This window comes from Ixodes scapularis, unplaced genomic scaffold (assembly GCF_016920785.2).
Source record: "Ixodes scapularis isolate PalLabHiFi unplaced genomic scaffold, ASM1692078v2 PGA_scaffold13__105_contigs__length_92229423, whole genome shotgun sequence".
NCBI lineage: Eukaryota > Metazoa > Arthropoda > Arachnida > Ixodida > Ixodidae > Ixodes > Ixodes scapularis.
The window spans coordinates 50,516,965-50,540,487 of NW_024609839.1; the positions used below are offsets into that span (position 1 = coordinate 50,516,965).

At 47.7% G+C, this 23,523-nt stretch overlaps 1 protein-coding gene across 3 annotated transcripts in view; it reads right to left on the reverse strand.

The window, feature by feature from the left end:
* Window positions 1–140: 140 nt before the first annotated feature.
* LOC8026769 (beta-1,4-mannosyltransferase egh) overlaps window positions 141–23,523 on the reverse strand; it is a 45,242-nt gene continuing 21,859 nt past the window's right edge. Inside the window, exons 1-2 of one of the 3 annotated variants that reach the window (XM_002405816.5) lie at window positions 3,672–3,863; window positions 141–2,489 (exon numbers count right to left, since the gene is read on the reverse strand). In XM_002405816.5, the coding sequence (XP_002405860.1) occupies window positions 1,109–2,488 (1,380 nt within the window). In that variant the 5' untranslated portion in view covers window position 2,489; window positions 3,672–3,863 and the 3' untranslated portion in view covers window positions 141–1,108. The other 2 variants (XM_040502009.2, XM_042289892.1) reach the window with 2 other exon arrangements.

A 23,523-nucleotide genomic window follows, 5' to 3' on the forward strand; every position in this document is an offset into this window, starting at 1 on the left:
CGGATGCAATACTGAAGGGCGAGCCCATGAAAGAGCTAGTATGCAGAGCTGTACTAAGGAAGTTCAGCATAGCAAAGGTGAAGCGTCCACATGAAATTGTTTTGTGGGAAAGGCAGTGACCTCTAGCAACAAACTGCAACTTGGCAATCTACTAGGCTTTATTGTCAGATCCATGTCTTGTGTCAACTCACCAGATTACAATCGAGAGGGAAGGTCCCAAAAGGTAGCTCAATTACATCTCTGGGGTTCCTCTTCCCAAACCGGCCTGAATGTAGTCGAAGGGTATCCAAGTTGGGCTAATATTACATTATCGTTCAAACAGTATATTTTTCTTTATTTCCTGCCTCCAACATTCAAATCTCAAACTAAAATATAGGTGCAAGTCATAAAAAAAAAAAAGCAAGCTGTATTGCTTTAGGCATTTATTCGAACAAATCATTATTAAAACGACGATAAAGTTAGGCCCGGTTATCTAACTTAGCAACCAGGCTAACGTGCATGCACACCAAAACAAAGCTTTAAACATAGAAAAAAGTTGTAAGATGAACTTTTCCAATCAGTCTGGCACACAAAGTCAACTGTCAAAACTCTGGGGTTCCATTATGGCCACCTTGAGCATTAACTCGTTCAAATGCCCTCAAATCGTCTGTCTGCACGACAAACAAAAAAACAGCCCCCTGAAGAACTGCGCGGCTTTCGAAAGAATGCAGCCTGTTCTTTACCCAAGCCAAAACAAGTGCTTGTGCTCTTTTTTGCCTACAGCTGTTTCTGCACCTTAAAAAAAAAGGTGCAGGGAAAACTTCTCATTGGATGTGCCTACTCTTTGGACAGGACGGCATTCGTCCCTGGCACGTGCGTGTGTGTATGTGTGCGTGTTCGTAGAACTCGGGCTGAACCAGCCAGCCCAGCGTAATATCCGTGCCTCGTCGACGTCTGCTCCCGGCATCGTTACCGCGACAAGACAGTGTTAATGGTAAATCGCACAAGCAGGGAAAGTGGTTTCGGGGTCGGCGGAACAATAACTTAGTGCACGCTAACAATCATTCTAAGTATAGGGGGAGATAAAGGAGAATGTGTACGTCGGAACGTGGGTACGGGACGAGGGGCGTCAGACGTTGATGGGGTTTGCCAGCTGCTTTGCAACCACATAGAAGCGGTACTTGTGGCCGAAGCAGCCCCAGAGCACGGCGATGTTCTCAATGACCACGTTGAAAGGGATGGTAGACACCGCCCCGAGGAGGCAGAGCAGAAAGCGCACGGGGCCCAGGCGGTACAGGCTGAAGGATTTGATGACTCCGAAGACATACATGTAGATGTTCATGGCACCCACAAAGGCACACAGGAAGTTGAGCGGGGTTGGGCACGGAATCGGCCAGAGCGCGGCGAGCACGAGGTTGGACGTGCTGAGCGGGATGGTGGCCCACGAGTAGAGCGCGAGCGACAGCAGGAACTTGTGGCGGATTGGGATGGCCCCGCTGTGCACGACGAGGAAGATCCCCTGCATCCACCGTTTCCGCTGTTGCAGGAAGTCCCAGAAGGAGAAGGGACTCTTCTCCCACATCTCACCGGGGATGAAGTCGAATGTGTAGCCCTCGCGGAAGGCCACCATGCTGAAGAAGCAGTCTTCGGCGACGGACCCGTCGAGGCCGTGGTCGAAGGACACCCGGCGCTCGGCGCCGGCCCGCGCCACGACGTAGGAACCCTTCCAGCCGAAGAGCGGCCGGTGGAAGGCCCAGAACTGGAAGCGGAGCTTGCCCATGTCGTCTGCCACCCGGAAGCTATCTGCGAGCGTCGTCACCCAGTTGACCACCCGTTCGTTGGCGTATGTGATGAGTCCCTGGCCGAAGGCATGGCGCCCGTCGAATGCGAAGTTGAGGATGCCGCGCAACGAGTCTTCCGTCAGGAGCGTCTCTTCGTCCAGGTGAACAATCCAGTCGTCGTCGCTCAGGATGTTCACGTCGTCTTCGAGGCAGTACTGGAGCGCGCGGGCCTTGAAGAGGGCCCCGCTCTTGGGCCGGTACGTCGTGGGGACCACGACCTCGCGGATGCGAGGATGCTTCGCCAGCCCCAGTGCCTTGTCCGTCACAACCTCCACAATAAAGTTCTCCAGGCCGACGTCTGCGCACGTCTCGATGTTCCGTGCCACGTTGCCCCGGACCAGGTCAGCATAGTCGCCACGGGTCACGACGCGGATGCAGACGAACGGTGCCAGGAGCGGGGAGCCCTTGAGGCGGACCTTCTCCGGGAAGGCGTTGTACAACAGCAGGCCGAGGCAGTTGCAGATGCACTGCGGCAGTGCCAGCACTGTCAGCAGACGCATCAGGTAGAGGAATATCGTCCAGGGCCAGCCGTACTGGCGCACAGGATCCACTTCATCATAGCTGAACTTCCACAGGTGGATGCCACCGGTGAACACTTCGACGATGAGGATGAGTCCCACGCAAAGGCAGCAGTGGAGGAGGTGCTTTGCTCGGCTGCTGAGCTGCATCCTGCGGCAACGAATGCGCGTTTGAGGAAAAGAGCAGGTGAACTGCGCGTTTGCGGATAAACAGGTGAACTGCGACATGTGGCATCTGACTCACTGCTCGCATAGAGCAAACCCCGACTGTGGTGCGCTAGCGGAATTTCCGGTTCAGCCACGCCACTCGAGCACTCATGCGACCAAAGGAAAATCAAAAGCCCAAGACTCGAGCTATTAGGCTTCGCTATGTAGTGCGGTACCTTTTAAATAGACATTCCGTAAATGTATAGTCTCTTCGCCTCACGAGGTACGCAAAAGAGGCTAGAAGCGTGAGGTCCCGACCTTCAAAGACGCTTCCGCAATACGAGCAGTTGGACCGAGGTTCGTACCTACGCTAAACTAAACCGAAGTCAGATAGTTCCGTAGCAACTACACAGTGAAGGCTTCAAGGACGAGACTTCTGCACCGGCGTGAAATTTCGCACAACAAGAGCGCTCGCGCGGGTGAGGCTCGTTCGAAAACCGCACGCTTGTGATTGTGGCCCCCCTCTTTACGAGGTGGAGATGCAAACATCAGAAAAATCATAAACGCCTTCGAAAAAGAAAAAAAAAAAAATCTAATTTTTCTGGAACTTGTACACTGCGTCTGATTCGAGATCGAACCAACCTACTTCAGAGCACGCGCGGTCACCATTTTTTTCTTGTTTCTTTCCCGGTTGCAACAAGAACTTGTTCGCTGAACTCCATTCGCGAGGACGAGTTTTCTTTTTTTGCGTAGATAATCGGAATTTGAAAGCCCGGAACACAGCGGGACACTAAATTCGGAGCGTTTCGGGTTACGCTTGCGACACGAACACGGTCACCCTTCCCCGTGCTTTTTCCTACTGACGGGTGAATCGGGCCTTTTACTCACGCTAGCGGCAATGCATGACCGCAGGGCGAAGAGGGTGCTCCTGAAGCCAAAGCTACAGCTGCATGCAAGGGCTGGGCTCGTTGCGCGCTTCGGCAGGCAGAAATACCGATCTACGTCCGGCGAACGACCTAAACACTGTGCGGTTTGGCCGAAGAAAAAAAAAATTCCGATGGGCGTTTCCCCAGGAGGACACAAATAAGCGCAAAAAGAGCACAAGCTCGCGCGACCATGAACTAGCTTCCAGCGTGCCCGTCAGCGGGAACTCTGATCGCGGTGAAAGGAACACGGGAATACTCACGTCGGGCGGGTTCAACGACGCGTGTTTTCGAAGCCGGCTTATCTCGAGTGTGTTTATAACGACAACGCCTCAGCAGCCATAGTTCGCCGGCCCGATAGGCTTCACTCGAATCGTCCGGACACGGAACGACCGACGCGACCACTGTGAGACGCGAGGAGCAGCCGAGCAGCGGGGAGGACACATTTATTAACTGGATATCACAATAACAAGTTTTGTTGAAATAGACGGTGACGCGCGACATCTAGTTGTTGTGTATTACAATTAGGAGTTAGCTGATACCGTGAAGTAAATTCATAGCAAAAATATAAATGATAACCACAAGTAAAAAGAAAACACGATATTTGTACATTTTTATTGAGGACCATACCAGTTGTTCACGGCCAGTGTTTACGACGCCGTGCGATGGCACCTTGCGCCATAGAGTTATTATAATGTACGCTAGAGGTTCAAGTGGCGCTAGTGTGCTGACGCAAATTGAAGCAGACAGCAACCAGTCGAAAATTGACTTCCGGTAATGCATTTCTATGGGAAAAAGTGAGTGCATTTTCTCCCTGCGCTCGATCATAAGAGCAAATATGCCAAATAATTCGTACGTACTAGGTAGTTTGGAACATTTCTCAGTCAGGCCGACGAAAGAATTGGTCAATTACGGCGTTTTTCTTTCGAATTCATCGCATTAAAAACGGTGCTAAAACGGCTTCGTACGTGTATTTATGTGCACTGTCGGACACTGTTAGCGCGAACGCGGCGTCGGCGATTTCCAGCATGGGGGATATACATGCCAAACGAACGGAGGACATCTGAAAAATGAAGAGCGGCGGCAAGAACTACGCAGCAACACTGGATCAGTAACTCGCAGTGCATGTACGATCAAAATAAATTGAAGGCCACGTAATCTATTCCGATTTTAAATAAGTAAGTACCGCTTTATTCTTTCTGCCCTGAGCGAAGCTGCTGGTTCTACGTTCAAAATACCACCCGCGCGCTCGATATCTTTGAGAACAAGTGCGCGATAAAAGCTGCCCGGCAGAGAAAACAATACGAAGAGAGACCTTTCATAGCCCACGGACTTTATTATCTACGTTTTGAAGGTTTTATCCGCTCATGCACGACGGGATCATTTTCATATAGTGACAGGACTGGCATATTATCAATATACAATCGTCACCGGAATGCTGGCGAGCTTTGAACCCACTCTATAGTCGTTTCGCTTGTAATTTTGCTTTGAATCGTCGCTTGTTTTTACACACCTGCTGCGGAACACACGTTTGCGACTGAAATGTAGCGAAGTTAAACATCGTTCACTGATGAAGAAAAATGCGCTAACTAAAGCAATTACACTTTCACAGTGTTAATCAAGGTACATACTATTCGGTACGACCCAAATAACCAAAGTGTTCCGTGTTATTTTCTGGCGAAGAGGAAAAATGCACGCGCGTTTTCCCATAGGAATGCACAGGAGCACCGCAAAAGTAGACTGGTTGCTGTCTGCTTCAATTTGCGTCACGGAAGTTGCATAGACACTAGCGCCAGTTGAACCTCTAGCGTACATTATAATAACTCTATGCCTTGCGCAGGTGCGCTGAGCTGCACTGAGCCCGTCGCCCGCTTGCGTGCACTAAGACGCCTCATGCACCAACCGCTTGTCAAGAGCTTGTCACGCAAGGGAAGGGAGCACGTTGCAATTAGAGCACCTACGGAGCAGAGCAGCGCAATCCTTTGATCCGCGTGTTTTGCCGACAACATGGCCGACAGAGCGGCTCGGCGCGAGTCACGTGGTACTAAGGGTTCCAGGAGGCGGCCCGCCCTATGGGAGAATACATGGAGATCGATACAACACGGCTGATTAAAAAATGAGCGGCGAGTTCACACTTTTCAAAACTAGTCTGTCGTGAATTTAGTAAAGCACTAAACACTTTATCAAAGTTTTAATAATATCGGATGCGTGTGCAAATTTTGAGAAGGCAATTTCCAAGGCAATGGCGTTTGAAGCAGACGATGTTTGCTCGCAGCGGAGATGGGCTTTTCGGGTTGGCCGGAGCGGGTCACGTGAATGGTGTGACGTCGCCGTGTCGTCTGCTGCATGATGCCGCTCAAGCAATTTAAAAAAAAAAAAAAAAAAAGTCAGGTCCTTGGGTGGCACAAAACTTAGCGCAAATTATTCTAAAATGTTCCATTATTATGTCAAAAACGATTGCCATTCCGTACATTCCCACAATACTGAAGAAACAACGATTTTCTCACGTTCTCTATGCATTTCTGACCGCAGTTGGAACCTCCGGGCGTTCGCCGCTAGTCGCCGAAAGGCGGCGTTCTAGATTGCGCTACTACTGGTAAAACAAAATGGCTAGGTGGCGTAAGCTACCGCCCGATCCAAAGGGCTCAGCCGTATTCATCCATCCATCCATCCTAGTTGCAATATGTGTGAAGCCTAGTCGCCTAGTCATAAAAAGTTTAAACGATGTTGTGCCCAACGTGATCCCCAGATGACATGTCACGTGCGAGATGGATGGTTGATTGTAGTAAGATTTCTTGCAGGCTTGCGCGCGCTCCGTCCGGTAGGTTTTATCAGATCGAAGGCTAGACGTGAAGCAAGCAAGTAGCTCCGTGACTCCGTCCGGTAGGCGAGGCGTCAAGGGAGCTTGGCTTGTGGAGTCTACCCGGCTGACGTCATGCCCCCTCCTACCCTTCTAATCTCCATGTCGTCACGTCATTTAGGTTCCGGACCGGCAGCGGTCTAAACGGTCTAAACGGCCCTTCTTAGGGCCGTTTAGACCTCTTTCTCCTTCTTCAACACACTTTTCTTTCCCCACCATCTGCTCAAGTCCACGCCCTTGTCACTGTAGACGTTCGTAAAGCATTCGATGGCATTGGCCACGATCACATACTCGCCTCAGTCCGAGAAACAGGCTGACACTTACATCCTGAACTTCCTTAAAGACCGCACAGCCAGTTTTCGTATTGAGGCTGAGACGCCCCCGCCGATCTCGCTCACACGCGGCACCCCACAAGGGGCGGTGCTGTCTCCTACTCTATTTAATCTCGGCATGGCCCAGCTGGCCTATCGCCTCCAACAAGTCCCCCAACTCTCACACATCTTCTACGCGGACGACCTCACCCTCTGGTGCACTCACGGGTCACCAGGGGAAGTGGAATCGACTCTGCAGCAGGGACTGGACATTATAGCTGAATATCTTGAACAAGCAGGCCTTGAACCTGCCCCAGAAAAATCGGAACTGCTTCTTCTATCACATACTCAATATCAGCGATCTGTTAACCAGCACATATCTTTACACATCGGTCAGCACCCCACCCCGAAAGTCTCTACATGTAAAATTCTAAGCATGCATTTACGGGAAAGATCACATCAAGCAAGCCAACGTCGTTTCAGTCGTAAACACATGCCACTCGGTTACCTCCCTGGTACGCAGAGTGGTCAAAAAGCACGCGGGTCTCCACGAGAAGCAGGCGAGTCACCTGGTTCATGCGTTAGCCCTTAGTAAAATTCTCTATTCTATACCATATGTCACACTGACACAACAACAAATCAACAAACTCTCAGCAGCATTAAACACATTATACAAGGCCTCTTTAAACCTTCCCATCTCCACCTCCAACCAAAAACTATACGGAACAGGCCTCTTTCTCCCCCTCACCTCTCTTTTGCACCTGCAGCGAGATCGGCAGATAGCCCGCCTCTCAGGAACACCGCAGGGTAGATGGATCCTGGAGCAGGCAGGACTTTCCCCCATAGACCTTCCCTTACATATACCTACTAGTGGTGCAAAACTATCGATAGTACTATCGATAGTATCGATAGTCGCCAGAAATCTGACTATCGATAGTGAAAAAAACTATCGATAGTACTATCGATAGTCGACTATCGAAAAACTATCGATAGTACTATCGATAGTCGACTATCGAAAAACTATCGATAGTACTATCGATAGTCGACTATCGGAAAACTATCGATAGTACTATCGATAGTCGACTATCGGAAAACTATCGATAGTACTGATAGTCGACTATCGAAAAACTATCGGAAAACTATCGATAGTCGACTATCAGAAAACTATCGTTAATCGACTATCGGAAAACTATCGATAGTCGACTATCGTAAACCTATCAATAGTACTGTCGACAGTTTACTATGGATAGTTTTGCGACACTGGTAGTTTGCGTCGCTCCCTCTTGTCTATTTATCGCTTTAATATTTTTTTCAAACGGGGCACCAACTAGCCCAGGCACTTACCATCCCAACTTTGGTTCAGCTTTCAGTGATGACGAACATGGGGGTTAGGGCGAAAAAAGAAGAAGGGGGAGGCGAACGGTAGGGCGAGGGCAAGACGGGCCGGGGTGGAGGAAGCAGACGAACCGCTGGAGAAGAGAGGGGGAAACCTCCTTCTCTCTTTAGTGTTCCGTCTGCTTCCTCCTCCCCGGCTCATCTTACCCTCGACCTGCCTTCTTGAGTTGTAACGGACTATAGTGGTGCAAGACTATCGATAGCACTAGCGATAGTATCGTTAGTCGCCAGTATAGTAAAAAACCGTCGATAGTCGACTATCGAAAAACTATCGATAGTCGACTATCGAAAAACTATCGATAGTCGACTATCGAAAAACTATCGATAGTACTATCGATAGTCGACTATCGATAGTTCTGGGACACTATCGATAGTTTTGGAAAAACTATCGATAGTATCGATAGTCAATTTATCGATAGTTTTGCATCACTAATACCTACCCCTTAAATCCGCGCTTCGCCCCTGTGCCTCGCTGCATGTCCCCGGGCCTCAACGACGGTCGCAGGAGGGCGCAAGCTGTCCATCACAATCCCCCCTTTCAGACACACACCATAGCATATTCTGATGCATCCATCTCCAACACAGGAGATACAGGAGCTGGGGCATATGCAATCTAGAGCACTATATAGCTCCTTCGGAGCAGAGTAGCGCAATCTAGAACGCCGCCTCTCGGCGACTAGCGGCGAACGCCCGGAGGTTCCAACTGCGGTCAGAAATGCATGGAGAACGTGAGAAAATCGTTGTTTCTCCAGTATTGAGGGAATGTACGGAATCGAAATCATTTTTGACATAATAATGGAACATTTTAGAATACTTTGCGCTAAGTTTTGTGCCCCGCAAGGACCTGACTTTTTTTTAAAAATTGCCTGAGCGGCATCATGCAGCAGACGACACGGCGATGTCACACCATTCACGTGACCCGCTCCGGCCAACCCGAAAAGCCCATCTCCGCTGCGAGCAAAAATCGTCTGCTTCAAACGCCATTGCCTTGGAAATTGCCTTCTCAAAATTTGCACACGCATCCGATATTGTTAAAACTTTGATAAAGTGTTTAGTGCTTTACTAACTTCACGACAGACTAGTTTTGAAAAGTGTGAACTCGCCGTTAATTTTTTAATCAGCCGTATTGTGTCGATCTCCATGTATTCTCCCATAGGGCGGGCCGCCTCCTGGAACCCTGAGTACCACGTGACTCGCGCCGAGCCGCCCTGTCGGCCATGTTGTCGGCAAAACACGGGGTTCAAAGGATTGCGTTACTCTGCTCCGTAGGAGCTATATAGTGCTCTAATGCAATCTATACACCACAATCCCCAACCGCCACAGTTCACACCTGCGGTCCATATAGCAACCATACATGGGTAAATTACTTTCAAAATGTAATTTAATTAGAATTACTTAGCTCTCAAAGTAGTTTAACTACAATTACTACTACGCGAAAGTAGTTCATTGCAATTACAAATTACTTTTTAAAAGTAATGCAATTACTTCACAATTACTTACTTCTGCGAGTTACCCACCTTGGGCCATATAACTGTAAATGAGTTATATGGCCGCTGTATAAATGTCACGCATTGTACTTTTCTTTTATGAAATTTGTTAAATGGATTATAGAACCTAATAGTTTGGAGTAATGAACTCCTGCGTTCTTATATTCTCCAAAAAATAAAAATAAATGGCGACCAAATTCACAGGTGCGAGGTGAATCTCCTTAGACCTTATGCAAATGGTGTCCAAGTCAAACCAACAAAAAATAAACTTAAAAATAATACAAGGAAACAAATATGCGACAGTACTGGTATCATAAAACTCACGTAAAATTGGCTAATAAGAGAAACTTGTAAACGACGTCAAAGATTTAAAGGGGTAGTGAAACGAAATTTTAGCGCCGATCTTGTTGCATAAATATGGGCTAGGGACAGGCACCACCTCGGAAATATAAATATTGCGCTGTAAAACACAGGAGAACTAATTTTAAACATAATTAAACGATTTCAAATTCTCATCTGGTGGCTGGGGGGAAGTTCTCGTGACATCACTTGTGCCAAAATAGCAGCGCCGTTCTGCGGCAATACGGCGTGTCGGCAGAATTCGCCTAGGCCTGAACGCGTTTGCAAAGCCTTGGCGGAGAAAGCCAAAGCGTAGTTGGCCACAGTGAGCTCGTTCTCGTTGCCACAGTGAAATCATAACCAGTGGTCCCACTCAAGGCCACTTCCGGTAATCGCGCATACACAGCGCTCCTCAAGCCGGATGGCGACAACTGAAGTTGTAAAACAAAAACAAACAAAAAAAGAGGGTCAAAAAGAATCGCAATTGACTAAGTTGAGTGCATTAATGTTAATATTTTTAGAAAACATAGTAAGCTAGGTAATAATGATAAACCAACATGGAAAGAAAAAATCGAGCAGTTACCGTTAGCTTTAAAAAGTTCATTGCCCTAACCGAAGCCATGTTTTTAAACGTCGCCGGTCGCGTTGTCGGCGTTGTCGGTGTTGCTGTTCTGCGGATTTCTCTTTCCTAGTACATTTCCCTTTCGGTTGGATCCTCGCTTGGCGTTTTAATGTCACGTGAGTTACCGAATCACGCTATGAATGTATTCTAAATGGGCCTGCTCAGGCAAGAAGCCAAAAAGCCTGGGACTCACTTCGCCGTTCGAGATTCTGGGATTCCGCTTCAAGTTCGTTGCTGGTGAGTGCAAACATTTTAAAGTGCTCGTGCTGTCCTTCGCGTCAGGCCATGGCACGATCGTCTTTTCTCCCACGCAGTGTATGTGACTCGGTTAATTTCTTAGTCGTTGTATGTCGGACGTGACTTGTAAAACGGTCAAACGCAATGAATTGCTTGTTCACGCGCAACCTCCACGTATCGAAGCTTGCACACCACTTTATTGGAAAAATATAAATATCGTGGCAAATGACGCGGATCAGGACCGAACCTGGGATTTGCTAGTCTGTAACATCATAAAAGAGAAGTTGGCGCATCATTGCATAAGATATTAAAAAAAAAAAAAAATAACACGCAACATTATAAAAAGTGAATTTACCAGTTGTTATACATTTGCAAACAGGCTAAGCAAGTTGACAGGGCACATTGAACATAATTCTGAATTAAATAGTCAGATGGATGTCCCTTGAAGGGAATTAACATAAGGCACCTCTAAAAAAGTGTTGCTCAAACATGCCAATTTCCTGGACTCAGACCTGTCTTCTCTCTCTCCTCAGGATACCCTGTGGGTATGGCAGCATCTGGCACCTGTCGTCCAGCATGCGTCCAGACCCCTCCTCCCCCCGTCAAGCTCCAGACATTTATCTCCGCTTGGCACGTCATGCAGTAAGACCCACAGTACTTATCTAATTTAGAAGTATAAGCAGGGACAGATCCAAGGGGGGGCGACAGGGGCAGGCCCCCCCCCCCCCCCCCCCCTCCCCTTCTCGGAGGGCAATTTGACATGGCTGGACCCCCCGGTGCACACGAAAAAAGGGGAGAATAGCATCCTTACAAATTTTCACCCCCCCCCCCCCCCCCCCCCCCCAAACGGAGTTCTGGATCTGCCCCTGAGTATAAGGTGTGTCTCACTTCGTCCATTCACTGTATGCTGTTACTTTCTTGTTCCAGTACGATGGTTCCTCGGAGAATCACAGAGAATACCACAAGGGCGACAAACTGTGGAGGCAAGCTGCAAGGGCCGGACACCAGAGACAAGGACCATCAGTAACCAGGGGGATGAAGTGAGAAGACTCAAGAGGCAGCTCATCATCTGGGCCACAAGAAGAAAATCGGAGACTGTACGCTGGGAAATTTGTCGACCTCATCCTTGGGTGGCATGAACATTTTCTGGTCATATTCGTACGTGAGGTGAACTGTTACTGGAACTAGGTTGACTCATCCTTCTGCAGCTTACAGGGCATTACCAAAGCTACGGCACCAACGAGACAACCGGAACATTTGGCTGAGGGACGGGACAACATATTGTGGGAGTATAGTCCTCCTACGGAGAGCTCTCACAATACTTGCTTCATTGCTCTGATTAGCTCCAAAGGGCGGCAGTGCTTTTTTTTGTAAAATTAGGCTGAAACAGATTATAGCTGTAATAGGGCCACCGAAATTGACATTGCGGCATAACATTCCTCATGAGGGTTCTGGCATCTATTCTATGATCTCTTATGCAATTATGAATGTCGCAGCCACAATTGGTCACTTGACAATAATCTGCAACTCGTCATATGACAAACTGCGTAAATGGTTGGGTAAGTGCAGTAAAGGTAGTTCTGCATATCTGGGAAAAAACAGTGGCTGGGAGGGCTCTAGCTCTTCCTCATCACAATCTGTCTTAGGGAGGGCTGTCTCGAAAACCCCTTTCAAGTCATTAGTCTGAAAGCGAGTTTCTGGGATACCACTGACGCATAGTAGTTTACGGCATCTATGAGACACTTGAGAAGAAAAACCTTGTGGAGTTGCAAGCTGTGAACCAGGTTGCAAACTGTGAGGATGACTTAGATCAAGTCCTGTTTTGTACGAGTGGTCTCAGCATTTGGCATGCAAGCTGTGGAGCAGTTCTGGTAATTGTAACTTCAAGCTCCTGAATATTGGAGCTATTCCCATCAGCACGACAACCACAGCTGGTTTTCGTGCCAGTAGACCTCGTTCTGAAGTCACCGGAAGAAAACAACAGTAATTAGTTGCTGCCATCATGTTGTGTTAGCTAGTGGTCAAGAACAAGATTTTTTCTCTTGAGCTTGGACGAAGTGTTCTTCAATTAGTTTTCTCAAAGTCCCTTTGACACACAATGGCACACATAACCTAGCTCAGAGGACACCCTACCTGTTAGTAGTGTTTCCAGTTTGTGCTAAATCACGAAAAGAGCCCTTGAAGAATAAGGTAGTGTGAAAAAGGAAATTTTTAATTCCTCATGCCGGAGATTCCCATCTGTTGGAGTTTGGATAGGAACAAGCTGTGGTCTGCGCTGTTAAAAGCCTTTCTGAAGTCTAACTGGACGATCTCGCACGGAATTCGGTTGTCGAGGCTGGTGCTCAGGGCGTGAGTGGAAGCTGCAAGGGCCGATTCGCAGCTCCTGCCGGGCGGAAACCATATTGGCGGGGGCTCCATTGTTTGGTTTAGCCATCGCAAGCCTTCGGACGGAGAACGTCGTAGCAGTTGTCTGTGTCGCGAACTCAAGCTGAGTTTAGATAAAGTTATATGTGCCGGAACTAGTCCTGGGTACTGTCTCTCCTCAACGTCGGGCCCCGACGTTGAGGAGAGACAGTACCCAGCACTAGTTCCGGCACATATAACTTTATCTAAACTCAGCTTGAGTTCGCGACACAGACAACTGCTACGACGTTCTCCGTCCGAAGGCTTGTGATGGCTAAACCGCCCTTTTTTGCTGTCCCTCTTCTTTGTCCTCTTTTCTTCCCCTGGCCGCGAGGCGAGGATTCTTCGTAATCTGGCGCGAACGCCACTGTGGGACACACACACACACACACGTGCCCGCACGCACAGCACCAAATGAGTCGGTAATACACTCCGTCACAGGTGGATGTTAGACTTGAGGGGGCACCGTGTCCCTTTTTGAGAGGCGTTACTGACTCAACTTTCCAGGATTTAGGAACAGAGCTGTGGGAGAGAAAATCGTTGAAGAGGCGAGTGAGGACGGGGGAGATACGGCCAGCACAGGATTTATGCAATGCAGGGTGGAAGCTGTCTGGTCCAGGGCGTTGAGAGGAGTTGACACAGGCGAGGGCTTCGTAGGTTTCACTTTGAAGAATGACTATGGAAGAGAGCGTGATTGCTGGTGTGGCCTCGATTGGCTGAGTTGTGGGTTGGGTGGGACAAAGGTTAGGTGCGGTAGGGTCAAGTAATGCTACAGCCTGAGAAAAGAGGTAAGAGAAGAGCTCTGCTATGTCGTCAAGATTAGAATAGGGCCTGCCGTGATGTGTGAAGACCGGCGCGTGGAACATTTTTTTTTTATAGTGAAAACATGCCCAAGAGTTTGGGCTGGCAGGTTGCTTTTGCTCTTAGTTGGTAGGTAATCGTTATGGGAGATATGAATGAGATGCTTGACTTCGGTACGTGCCTGGTGGGCTTGGTAAAGATGAGTGGGATTTAGAGGCACTTTTTTGAATAGTCAGTGTTTACGTCTGATTAAGACTGCAATCTCCTTTGTCATCTATGGAAGGCTGCTGTGCCTCCTGTTGATCCTTAGGGTGAACACATTTGTGCTGAATTGCTGATATGTTGAGTGAGAGGTCGTCGGCCTCGTCAGCCGATGGGTGATCAAACACGATGAACCAGGGAGCGAGGTGGATGAGCTGATTGAGATGAGGGAAATCGGTTTTTTAGAACTGCTGGAACTTCTTGGCTTGATGACCTCGCTTAGGGCAATGGATATGGGTGAGGAGAGCACTGCGATCACTGCCTGGTAAGCTGGATTTCACTGTGCAGCGGTTGGATAAGGTGGGATTATTGGTGCAGACGTGGTCGAGGAATGTAGCGTTGCTGTTTTGAGAAATGTAGAATGAGGCGTCATGAAGTTGGGTGAGGCCAGCAGTTTCCAATACGTCTTACAGCACGTCATCAAGTGGATCAGATGAACAGTGCAGAGAACTTGCCGAGACGGGCAGTCTCAGATGATAACGGAACCCTTGTTTGAAACCTTCGTGCCCAAAAGGAAATACCACTTATGGGAGGTGCTGCCATATAGTGGGTACATTTGAAGTTAGTCTTTCGGTTCGAAATCTTGGAAATCTTGGATGCCATGCTCTTAATCATGGCTATGCGGCTATGCTGGCTATGCCGCCATAGTCATGGCCTCCGAGATCGTCGGGAGGGTCCACTTTTGGCAACATCAGTCTCCGCTGAGAACGGAACCCTTGTTTGAAACTTCGCGCGAGAAAGGAAATACCATATCTGGAAAGTGCTGCCATCTTGTGGGTACTTTTGAAGTTAGTTTCTTGGTTCGAAATCTTGGTGCAACGGTGCAAGGAGGGACTTCTAATTGAAAACGAGCGTGTTGGTTAATAGATACAAAACTTGAAAGTACAAAACAGCGAGGACGAGGATGGGAACAGGACATCTTTCAAACAGGGCTCGAAAAACGTTGGCAGTTACAATTGAAAACGAACGCTCAGGTGGTGGTGGTGATGTTGTTTTAATAAAATAATCCAAAAGAAGAGGTGGGATGCAGGGTGATAGGTTAGCCTCCCAGGAGAGGGGACAGCTGTATCACCCTGCTGGGAAGTGGGGTGAAAGAGGGACAGAGGTGAGGAAGGGACGGGAGTAAGTATACATCATAGTTGGGATGCGATTCTTCTTGATGACAAATAGTCAAGGACCGCTCGAAGAAGGGTCATTCCACGTGAAACGTCCCAGACGCAGGGCCGTAACCAGGGGGGGGGGGGGGGGGGGGGGGGGGGGGGTGTTAGGGGGTTCTGACCCCCCCGAAATTTTTTTCTGGGTACGGCCCTGGTCGGTGCACTTGCAGCCAGCCGATGTTAATCTCCACCTCTGCGCACGCGCAGTGGCGCCGGTCGGCTACCGGGTACCAAACCGGGACCGGTTCTCCGGTTTGCTGCAACTCTCCATTATATGCCAGTGATGCACATGATTCATAGGCGAAAATAAGACAATAGACACTTTCAAAATGGCCGCCGTTGTCCCCGAAAACCCCCCCCCCCCGAAATTTTTTTCTGGGTACGACCCTGCCCAGACTAGGGGTGTCGCGAACCGGCCGCGGTTCGAGTTCGACCAGGTTCGACTTTTTCGAACTTTTAGTGGAAAGTTCGTCGAACCTTGTATTGAGGTTCGACTCGTGTGCGCATGCGCGACAGGCTGGCCAGTTGGCTTCGGATTGGATGGTAATGGCTAAGAGATGAATTAAGTGCAGCGCTGATCCGCTGTTTCAGTCAATACAGTACAACAATTTAAGTTATTATACTTCTTTAGTGAATAAAGTTAGTTTCTTTCAATTGCAGCTGTTCACAAAATAAAATAACCCTTTGCATAAAAAAAAATTCTCCAAACCTAGACATACTTGTATCAAAGTCTGGCCACACTGTCCACAAAGTCGAACCGTTCGAATCTGGTGAAAAGTTCGAAGGTTCGTCGAACCGGTTCGACCCAGTCGAACCCCCAAAGTTCGACCAAAAAATCTGGTTCGACAAAAGTTCGCGACACCCCTAGCCCAGACGTTGCGCTCGACCACCTCCGATTTCTAAAAAAAAAAATTCATGGGCTTCGGCCACAATGTTCGTAGCCATACCCTAAAACAGTTTTGACGAAAAAAAATTTGTGATGACGTGAGTGCGATTTTAATTTTTGAAAACAGCGTGAAACTAGGCATCACTCGATAATTTACGAAAAATCTGCTTCTTTTTATGAAACATCCAACAATATTCTTTTCTTTAATTTGCCCGGTTGTCGGCTTATAATGTGGTCGAGTTTGTCCAGTTTTGTTTAATTGAAATATTTTTTTAAAAATACATAATTTTATTCAAAAATATACATTTTTGTTATTTAAATAAAAAATATATATAATTGCTCCCGGGACCTAATATAACTTTTTACTGGTTGCCCTCTAGGTGTATAACCTATTCGCGACTCCAGCAAAACGGACGCCGCCAAGCGGGAAAACCGGGAACCAGCCGGTCCAGGTCGCTCCGCGCTTCTCCGCGTCTCTGGTGGCTTTCGCGGACACGTGTTGTCGGCGCGGTGGCGAACATTGTAATTCAACAAAGGTCCGAAAATTTCTTAAGTTTCCCCGAGTGTTCATTAGTGTGGTGAAGCCTCAGATAGATTGCTTCTTTCCATCACGTGTTCGAAAGCCCGTTTACTCCACAACACACGGTCGCGTGCTTTCGATTTCTTGGATGGGGAGGAATCACGGAAAAACGTTTTGATTTCTTGTCTGTCTTGAATCGCATTCAAAGTGACGACTACTTGGTAACTGATAAGTGGTTTCTTTATAAGGATGTAGAGCAGTGGACTATGGACGACAGACGAGGTGTTTCACTGGAGGGAACACCAATGTTGCAGTCAAGTGAATGGGAAGGTTCGATAGCTGCTTTTCTTGAGTTTGGTTGAGCTCGATTAGCTTCAAGTTTGAGCCACCCACGCCGGCCGATGCGTTGGCTATTCATTTTGGCTGCTTTTCGCCGAAAAAGCCTCTGGACCACACTGAAGGAGTTGGACTAATTTCGCAATTACTTGATTCAGAAAAACCTGCTCGCTGCCAATGATTAATGAGGGAAATTATCTGTTTTCAAAAGGTGGGGGACGCGTCTCGCAAAGTTAGAAGCTGCCACGGCATTAGGATCTATCGCGCCTCCAATATTTATATCATACCCCCGTCGAAGCCAGCAGCAATATACGTCAACATTGCTCAGGTTGACCGGCCACAAAAAATACCCATTTTATCCGTTCACGATTCGAAGTCAAGTTCAATGCATTGCAGAGAGGTTCTGAGTGAATCTCCGATGAAGACTCTCTTCGATTTGTCCGCATTCGTCTCCGTGCTACCGGCCAGAACCATTTGGCTAAGTTTAAGCATAGTAATATACTTTTATTCAGCAGGTCACCTGATAGCTAGTCAACTAATTTCATATTTCAGCCCGAAGAATATACTAATATCGCTTTAGTGGAACATAGTACGTAATATAATACATAACTCGCTGGTCAAAATGACTTCTCGATTGCTACTAAAACCTGAATTTAAATACGAGTATCAGCTGCTTAGTGAAGCGCCAGCGGGTTAACATGCTCCTTGGCTCAAGAAGCGCTTGCTTAATTTTCGTAATTTTCCTGCAGCCTGTGTTGTTGACCGAGCAGACGACTGGAGCTGTTTCTTAAACGCGGATACGCACAAAAACTCGATTCTCGGACAGATAAGTCGCATGGTCGAGGCATGCCAGTTAGCTAAAAATTACTCTCGGTGGAACAATTCTGTAGCCATCGCCGCTTTCCTTAGATGATCAAAATTAATTGGAGTCTATTACCGTTTCTCCGGAGCCCATAGATTCGGTTTTGAACGAAGTCTCCGGAACGAAAGTTTGACATGAAAAGAACAAAAAAACACCGGCAAAACAAAACTATGCTCGGCAAGTTTATGCGCACCGGCTACATTTAACCGTCTCAGTTCAAATGCCTATAAAAGTGGGCATTAAACAAAAGAAAATTTGTTAAACTGAATGCGCCACCCGTTCAGGCGGCCCGGCCCAGCCGACGCGACCTGGACCCAGCCGCCATGTTTGTTTGGTGGTGGCGCCCCCTATAGGTCGCTGGAGTCGCGAATACAAATATTTTAAACCACTCAATTAAACATCTTGCAGTAAAAAAAAAAAAAAATCCCGAAGTTGCCAAAAAGTGCGTTTTGACGCATAAACAGCCGTTTATTCCACCCTGAGGTGGTCCAAGTAAAAATACAAAATATGGTGGGTTTGGAAGAACGATTGATCGTCTTTTGATTCTGAAAGTTTAATCAAAGTAATTTTTGTTTAAAGCGAGAAAACAATTCTTGAAGTTGAACTCACCCACTGGGGGGCAGGTGTGAGACTTTGGGCCGGAGCCACGCGAGAGGGGTTCCTAATATTCCTCTGTCCCTCCTGACCCCCAGCTGTGCTAATTGTTCGTCCTTGTTTCATTTTCCCTAGACTGTATCCACCAGTTTTCCAATCTCCTTTTTGTGATGGTAACCTTTTTTTTCTCCATTCCTCCATCCTCGTCCGATTTTGTACAGCGTTGGCCACAGGTGGTGAGAGCGAGCTTACCCTAATTCAAACTCCGACCGGGGCGCCCCTAGCGGCAAACGGGTCCTTCGCATCGGGGATCTTCTGCCAGTCGCTGCGTTGGTTGTGCGCACAGAGTTATTACAATAAACGCTAAAGGCTCAGCTGGCGCTAGTGTGCTGTTGCTATTTGAAGCAGACAGCAAGCAGTCAGAAATTGAATTCCGGTAATACATTTCTATGGGAAAAAGCGAGTGCATTTTCTCTCTGCGCTCGATTATAATAGCGAATATCACTAATAATTTGTACGTATTAGGCACATTGGAACATTTCTCAGTCACACAGACAAAATAATTGGTCAGTTACAGTATTTTTATTTGAAATTCGTGGTATGAAAAACGGTGTTAAATCCGCTTCGTACGTGTATTTAGTGCACTGTCGGGCACTGTTAGCGCGAACACGGCGTCGACGCTCTCCAGCATGGGGGATAATGAGGAGTTTCAGCGAATATAGGGGGCGCTCCCATTGATCCAACATAACGGACAAGAGGGGATAGATTTGCGACGCCCGTCGACCGGTAGCGTATAAATAAAACAAAGCGTGTCGTTCTCTGTTTGGAGCGAAAGCTTGCGCTGGGAACCTCCTGGGTTCGATCCCCGCCAACCCCGCCCGTTTCGATCTGGATGAGTTTCGTACCGGCACGCGTTCGTGTGATCACTACTGCGTGATGCACGTTAAAAAACCCAGGTTAGCGGTTGTACCGCACTGGCTAAATTTCTCATCTACAGCTAAGAGACCGATTACCCGTTGAGGCGCATCTCCATCAAGGCTGTGTAAACATAAAGAGCAAACCATATTTTTTTCTCTGTTACCGTGTGCGAGACGATCATCGTTTCAACCAAAACCTACCGTGATGTTACAGATGAAGTGTTCAAGCCAGTCGAAAGCAAGAAATCGTGCCATAGTCAAGATATGTGTCCAAGTGTTCGACGTGAGCTCTCACGCTGGTGCAGCTGTCATCAAGTTGAACCGAATGTACGCGGGTCCAAAGAAAGGTACATATCAACGATGTTCGCACGTTGAAACTATAACGCGTACTTTATCTAAAACTAAACTTATCGGTCTGCGGCTACAAACATTTCCGTTGACGTTGCTTAGATGATATCAGACCTCGCATTAAAAGGTGTTGCGAACTCTTCGGTTGTTCTAGTTAATTGTGCTAAAAAGCGGTTGGATGGAAAGTATGACAACTACAGCATACAAGGGACAATTGAGGTCTTTATCCTGCGTTCTATGTATCGAAACATGGGTCGCCGATCGTCCCGTTTTTACACATAACGTAAACAAGCCCGCGGAAGCGCCAATCTCATTTCGATGTGCTTGTGCACCCCTACAAGCCTCGTTTTGGCTCTTGTGGAAAGCTTTATTGTAATAGCAATAGTCTCATCGGTCATTCGAGCTGTATGTGCCACGGTGATATCTGCTGTGTGTGAACTGCTGACAAACAAGTCTGTATTAAATGCGAGAAGGAGAACGAAGGTAAATTAAATGTTTTCTTTTTACAGAACAGGGCAAAGCTTCTAAAACATGAGCAACCTAAGCTGATATTTGAGTGTGCTCAAGAATGAATGGCAAAAGGTGCTTATGCTAAGTGGTAGATGTACGCAGTTGATTTTCTGTTTGCCTCTGCATTGTAAATTGGAAGATAGGTATCAGCAGAAGACACGTGTCCTTTTGAAAATGTCTTTTATTAGGGCAAAAATAGGTTTTCATACACAACCGAAGAGTTCGCAACACCATTTAATGCGAGGCCTGACTGCTTACATCATCTAAGCAACGTCAACGAAAATGTTTGTAGCCGCAGACCGATAAATTTAGGTTTAGATAAGTATGCGTCATAGTTTCAGCCTCAAGCACGCAACAATGTTGATATGTACCTTTCTGGATGACAACTGCACCAACGTGAGAGAGCCCACGTCGTCGAACATTTGCACACATGTCTTGACTATGGTATGGCAAGATTTCTTGCTTGAAGTGAAGATCATCTCGCTAGTTCTTCAGTCTCAATAGCGTTAGCCGAAGAACTTATGAAGAAAATGCCACCCAGGAAAAAAAGCACGAAGACGCAACGCACCGGCTTGGCGGACTGCACTGGGTGCGGAAATCAGGCCCTGCGGATTATACACCAAATGCAAACTATCTAAACAAAACAAAAACATTTTTAGGCTCAAATTGGCTTCTGCTGACTATACGCCTGGACACTGGTGCCTGTTATTATGCATTGTATATTCACTGCTGTTTGTCGTGGCTCGAGACTGCCTTCCTGTAATGATGCAGAGGGGTCCACTGAACCTTGAAATAAAGATATTTAAGCACATCTAGATGCAATGTCCCTTGAAGCCAAATGGTCAGGGAAAAGGTGTGCCATTACCTTATTTGCCAACAGCACACCAATGGTCACGATCAAAACTCACCGAGTCAATGGGCAGTTTTCCACCACAATATTTATTGCCGTGTTATCACCAATTTGGTCCATTAAAAATCTTGAGGCTGTAGCCCAGTGGTTCTCAAATGGGGGTCCGCGGACCCTTTGGGGTCCGCGAAGGCATTGTAGGGGTCCGCGAAGCCCAGCCTCATCAGTCAAGCCCGGCAATAAAAGTTGTTTTTTCTTAGAAGAAACGTTCCAATTTTTTGGGATTTTTCTCGTGTATATGTCAATAGGAGAAGTCTACTTCACACTAGCACTTAATTATACCCATTTATTAAATCTTTATCACAATTAACCTATACTCTACTTCCCCTCACCACAAACGGGGTCCTCCATCGTCCCAGCCGATCAACAAGGGGTCCGCGAAACATTAGTGGCTGAGAACCACTGCTGTAGCCTATAGCGCATCCATTCTGGATCTGCAAAGCTTATGCTGTAGACATGCATAATCACATGAGCATGTTTCTTATCAATCTTAAACGTAAAACGCTAGTTATGCAACGAAATTCCCATATCATCACATTTTTAGAAAATTGAATGGTCCCACCTGTCAGACTGTTAGCTTTGGAAGTAAACCAATTCACAATACCACCAGTGGCATACATCGTGCCAAGCATTAGTGCCGCATGTGGCACAAAAATGTCCTAACTAGGGAAGCAAACTTAATCGATCGTGTTGATTAAAGCACTTAAGTACGGGAGAAATTATCAATCAAAGAAGGTCACTCGAAAGGGAAGTTTTCTCGCTGAACGAAGATGACTTTTTATTGGGCGTTCCGCAATGTAAGGCCGAAGACATTCACTCCGTGATGGGTGCTGAAGCATTTGCTGAGTAGTCGGTCGTGCGTGATAAAAACAACAAAAACAAAGGTGGATTAGAAACGCGATAGATTCGCCTTTGCACGGGGTACCTAAACTTAAAATCGTGTCAACATAAAGCGACTATGGCCCCCCTTGCTAGCAGCTATTTTAAAATTTATCCGTGTAGTCGTCACACCTGTGCATTAACCGAAAGCGTTGCTGCAAGCCGCTCCGCCGGTCAACTTTGAGTCGCTGTTGAGTCTGGAGAACTGCTCCATGAGGTCCATATCCAGCCACTGAGCACATACACAAGCACAGGAAATAATACGCGGTTCCAAGTACAAATGAAGAAGCCGGGGCGGAAAGCCCTGAATGCCGAACGATCTGCGTCGGGCGACGGCGGCGACTGACTGCGTAGTACACAGGTTGCGCTTCTTCGAAGCCTGCATCGCTGCGGCGGGTGGTCGTAGCTAGTCGTAGCAGATCGTGTCACCTCTGTTGCTCGTACCGAAACACTAGAGCCGCGTAATATTATTGCTGCCGAAGTTTATCAGCCTACGTTTGCAGCCAACGCATTTACACAAAGCCAACGCCCAGCGAACCTATCCCCCTCTTTCTCTTTCGGCGACCGGCCGCCAGGGCGGTGACACCGTCGCTGAAACTCCTCAATACGTCGCAGAGTAGAAAGATAGTCCTCACAAGTTGGGGCGTGTCTGTCGCGAATACAACGCAGAAAAAGTTATCGGTAGCAACTTACTTCGGGTACAGTGGAGTTTGAGGAGTAGAAGGCAGGAAATCTCTGTTCGAGAGCTGAAACGAAAGGGGTGGCACGCTAGGACGGTATTCTAATTTCTGATTACGTGAGCAGCGAGCTGAGCGAGCCACAAAACAACTTGTCGTTGGTTTAAACCAGTTTAAACCAACGAGGTGCTTCGTTCGAATGGATGAATAGATAAATATCAGGGCCGTTGATAAATATCTGATAAACATGGCTGGACCCCTTCATTAGACGGTGGCTTGCGGCACCTAGCCAGAGTTACCTAGCCAATCAAACTCCAAAAGATAACTGAAACGCGGGAGATCTTTTTTTTTTACTACGGTATCGGAGTTTTTTACCACCTGGCAGGCGGGGAGCACGTCGCCGGTAATCGGTTTTACTGGGGGGGGGGGGGGGGGGGGGGGGGGGGGGGTCTATTAATGTCAAATTGCCCTCCGAGAAGGGGGGAGGGGGGGTCGACTTAATTTGGGCCCCCCAAACCCCTTTGGATCCGCCCCTGTGTGGACACAGCACAGTACAGTGGCAACAGTATACTTTACACGAAGAAGGTGGTGCCGGCATGGCATGCTCAGCCTTTCCCAAGCTAGCGGTGAAACAGAAATACTGAAATGCTAACTGTGCCTCAGGGGAGCTATGAATGAAATTCCTTCAACCGCGCTTGATTCTGCGTGGGCCAGGCCACGCGTCCGAAAAGCTGCTCGGTGAGGGCGACCCCCGTCCAAGCCTTGCGAAGTACGACTTGCTCGTCCGAAAGGGTCCCAAAGGCTTC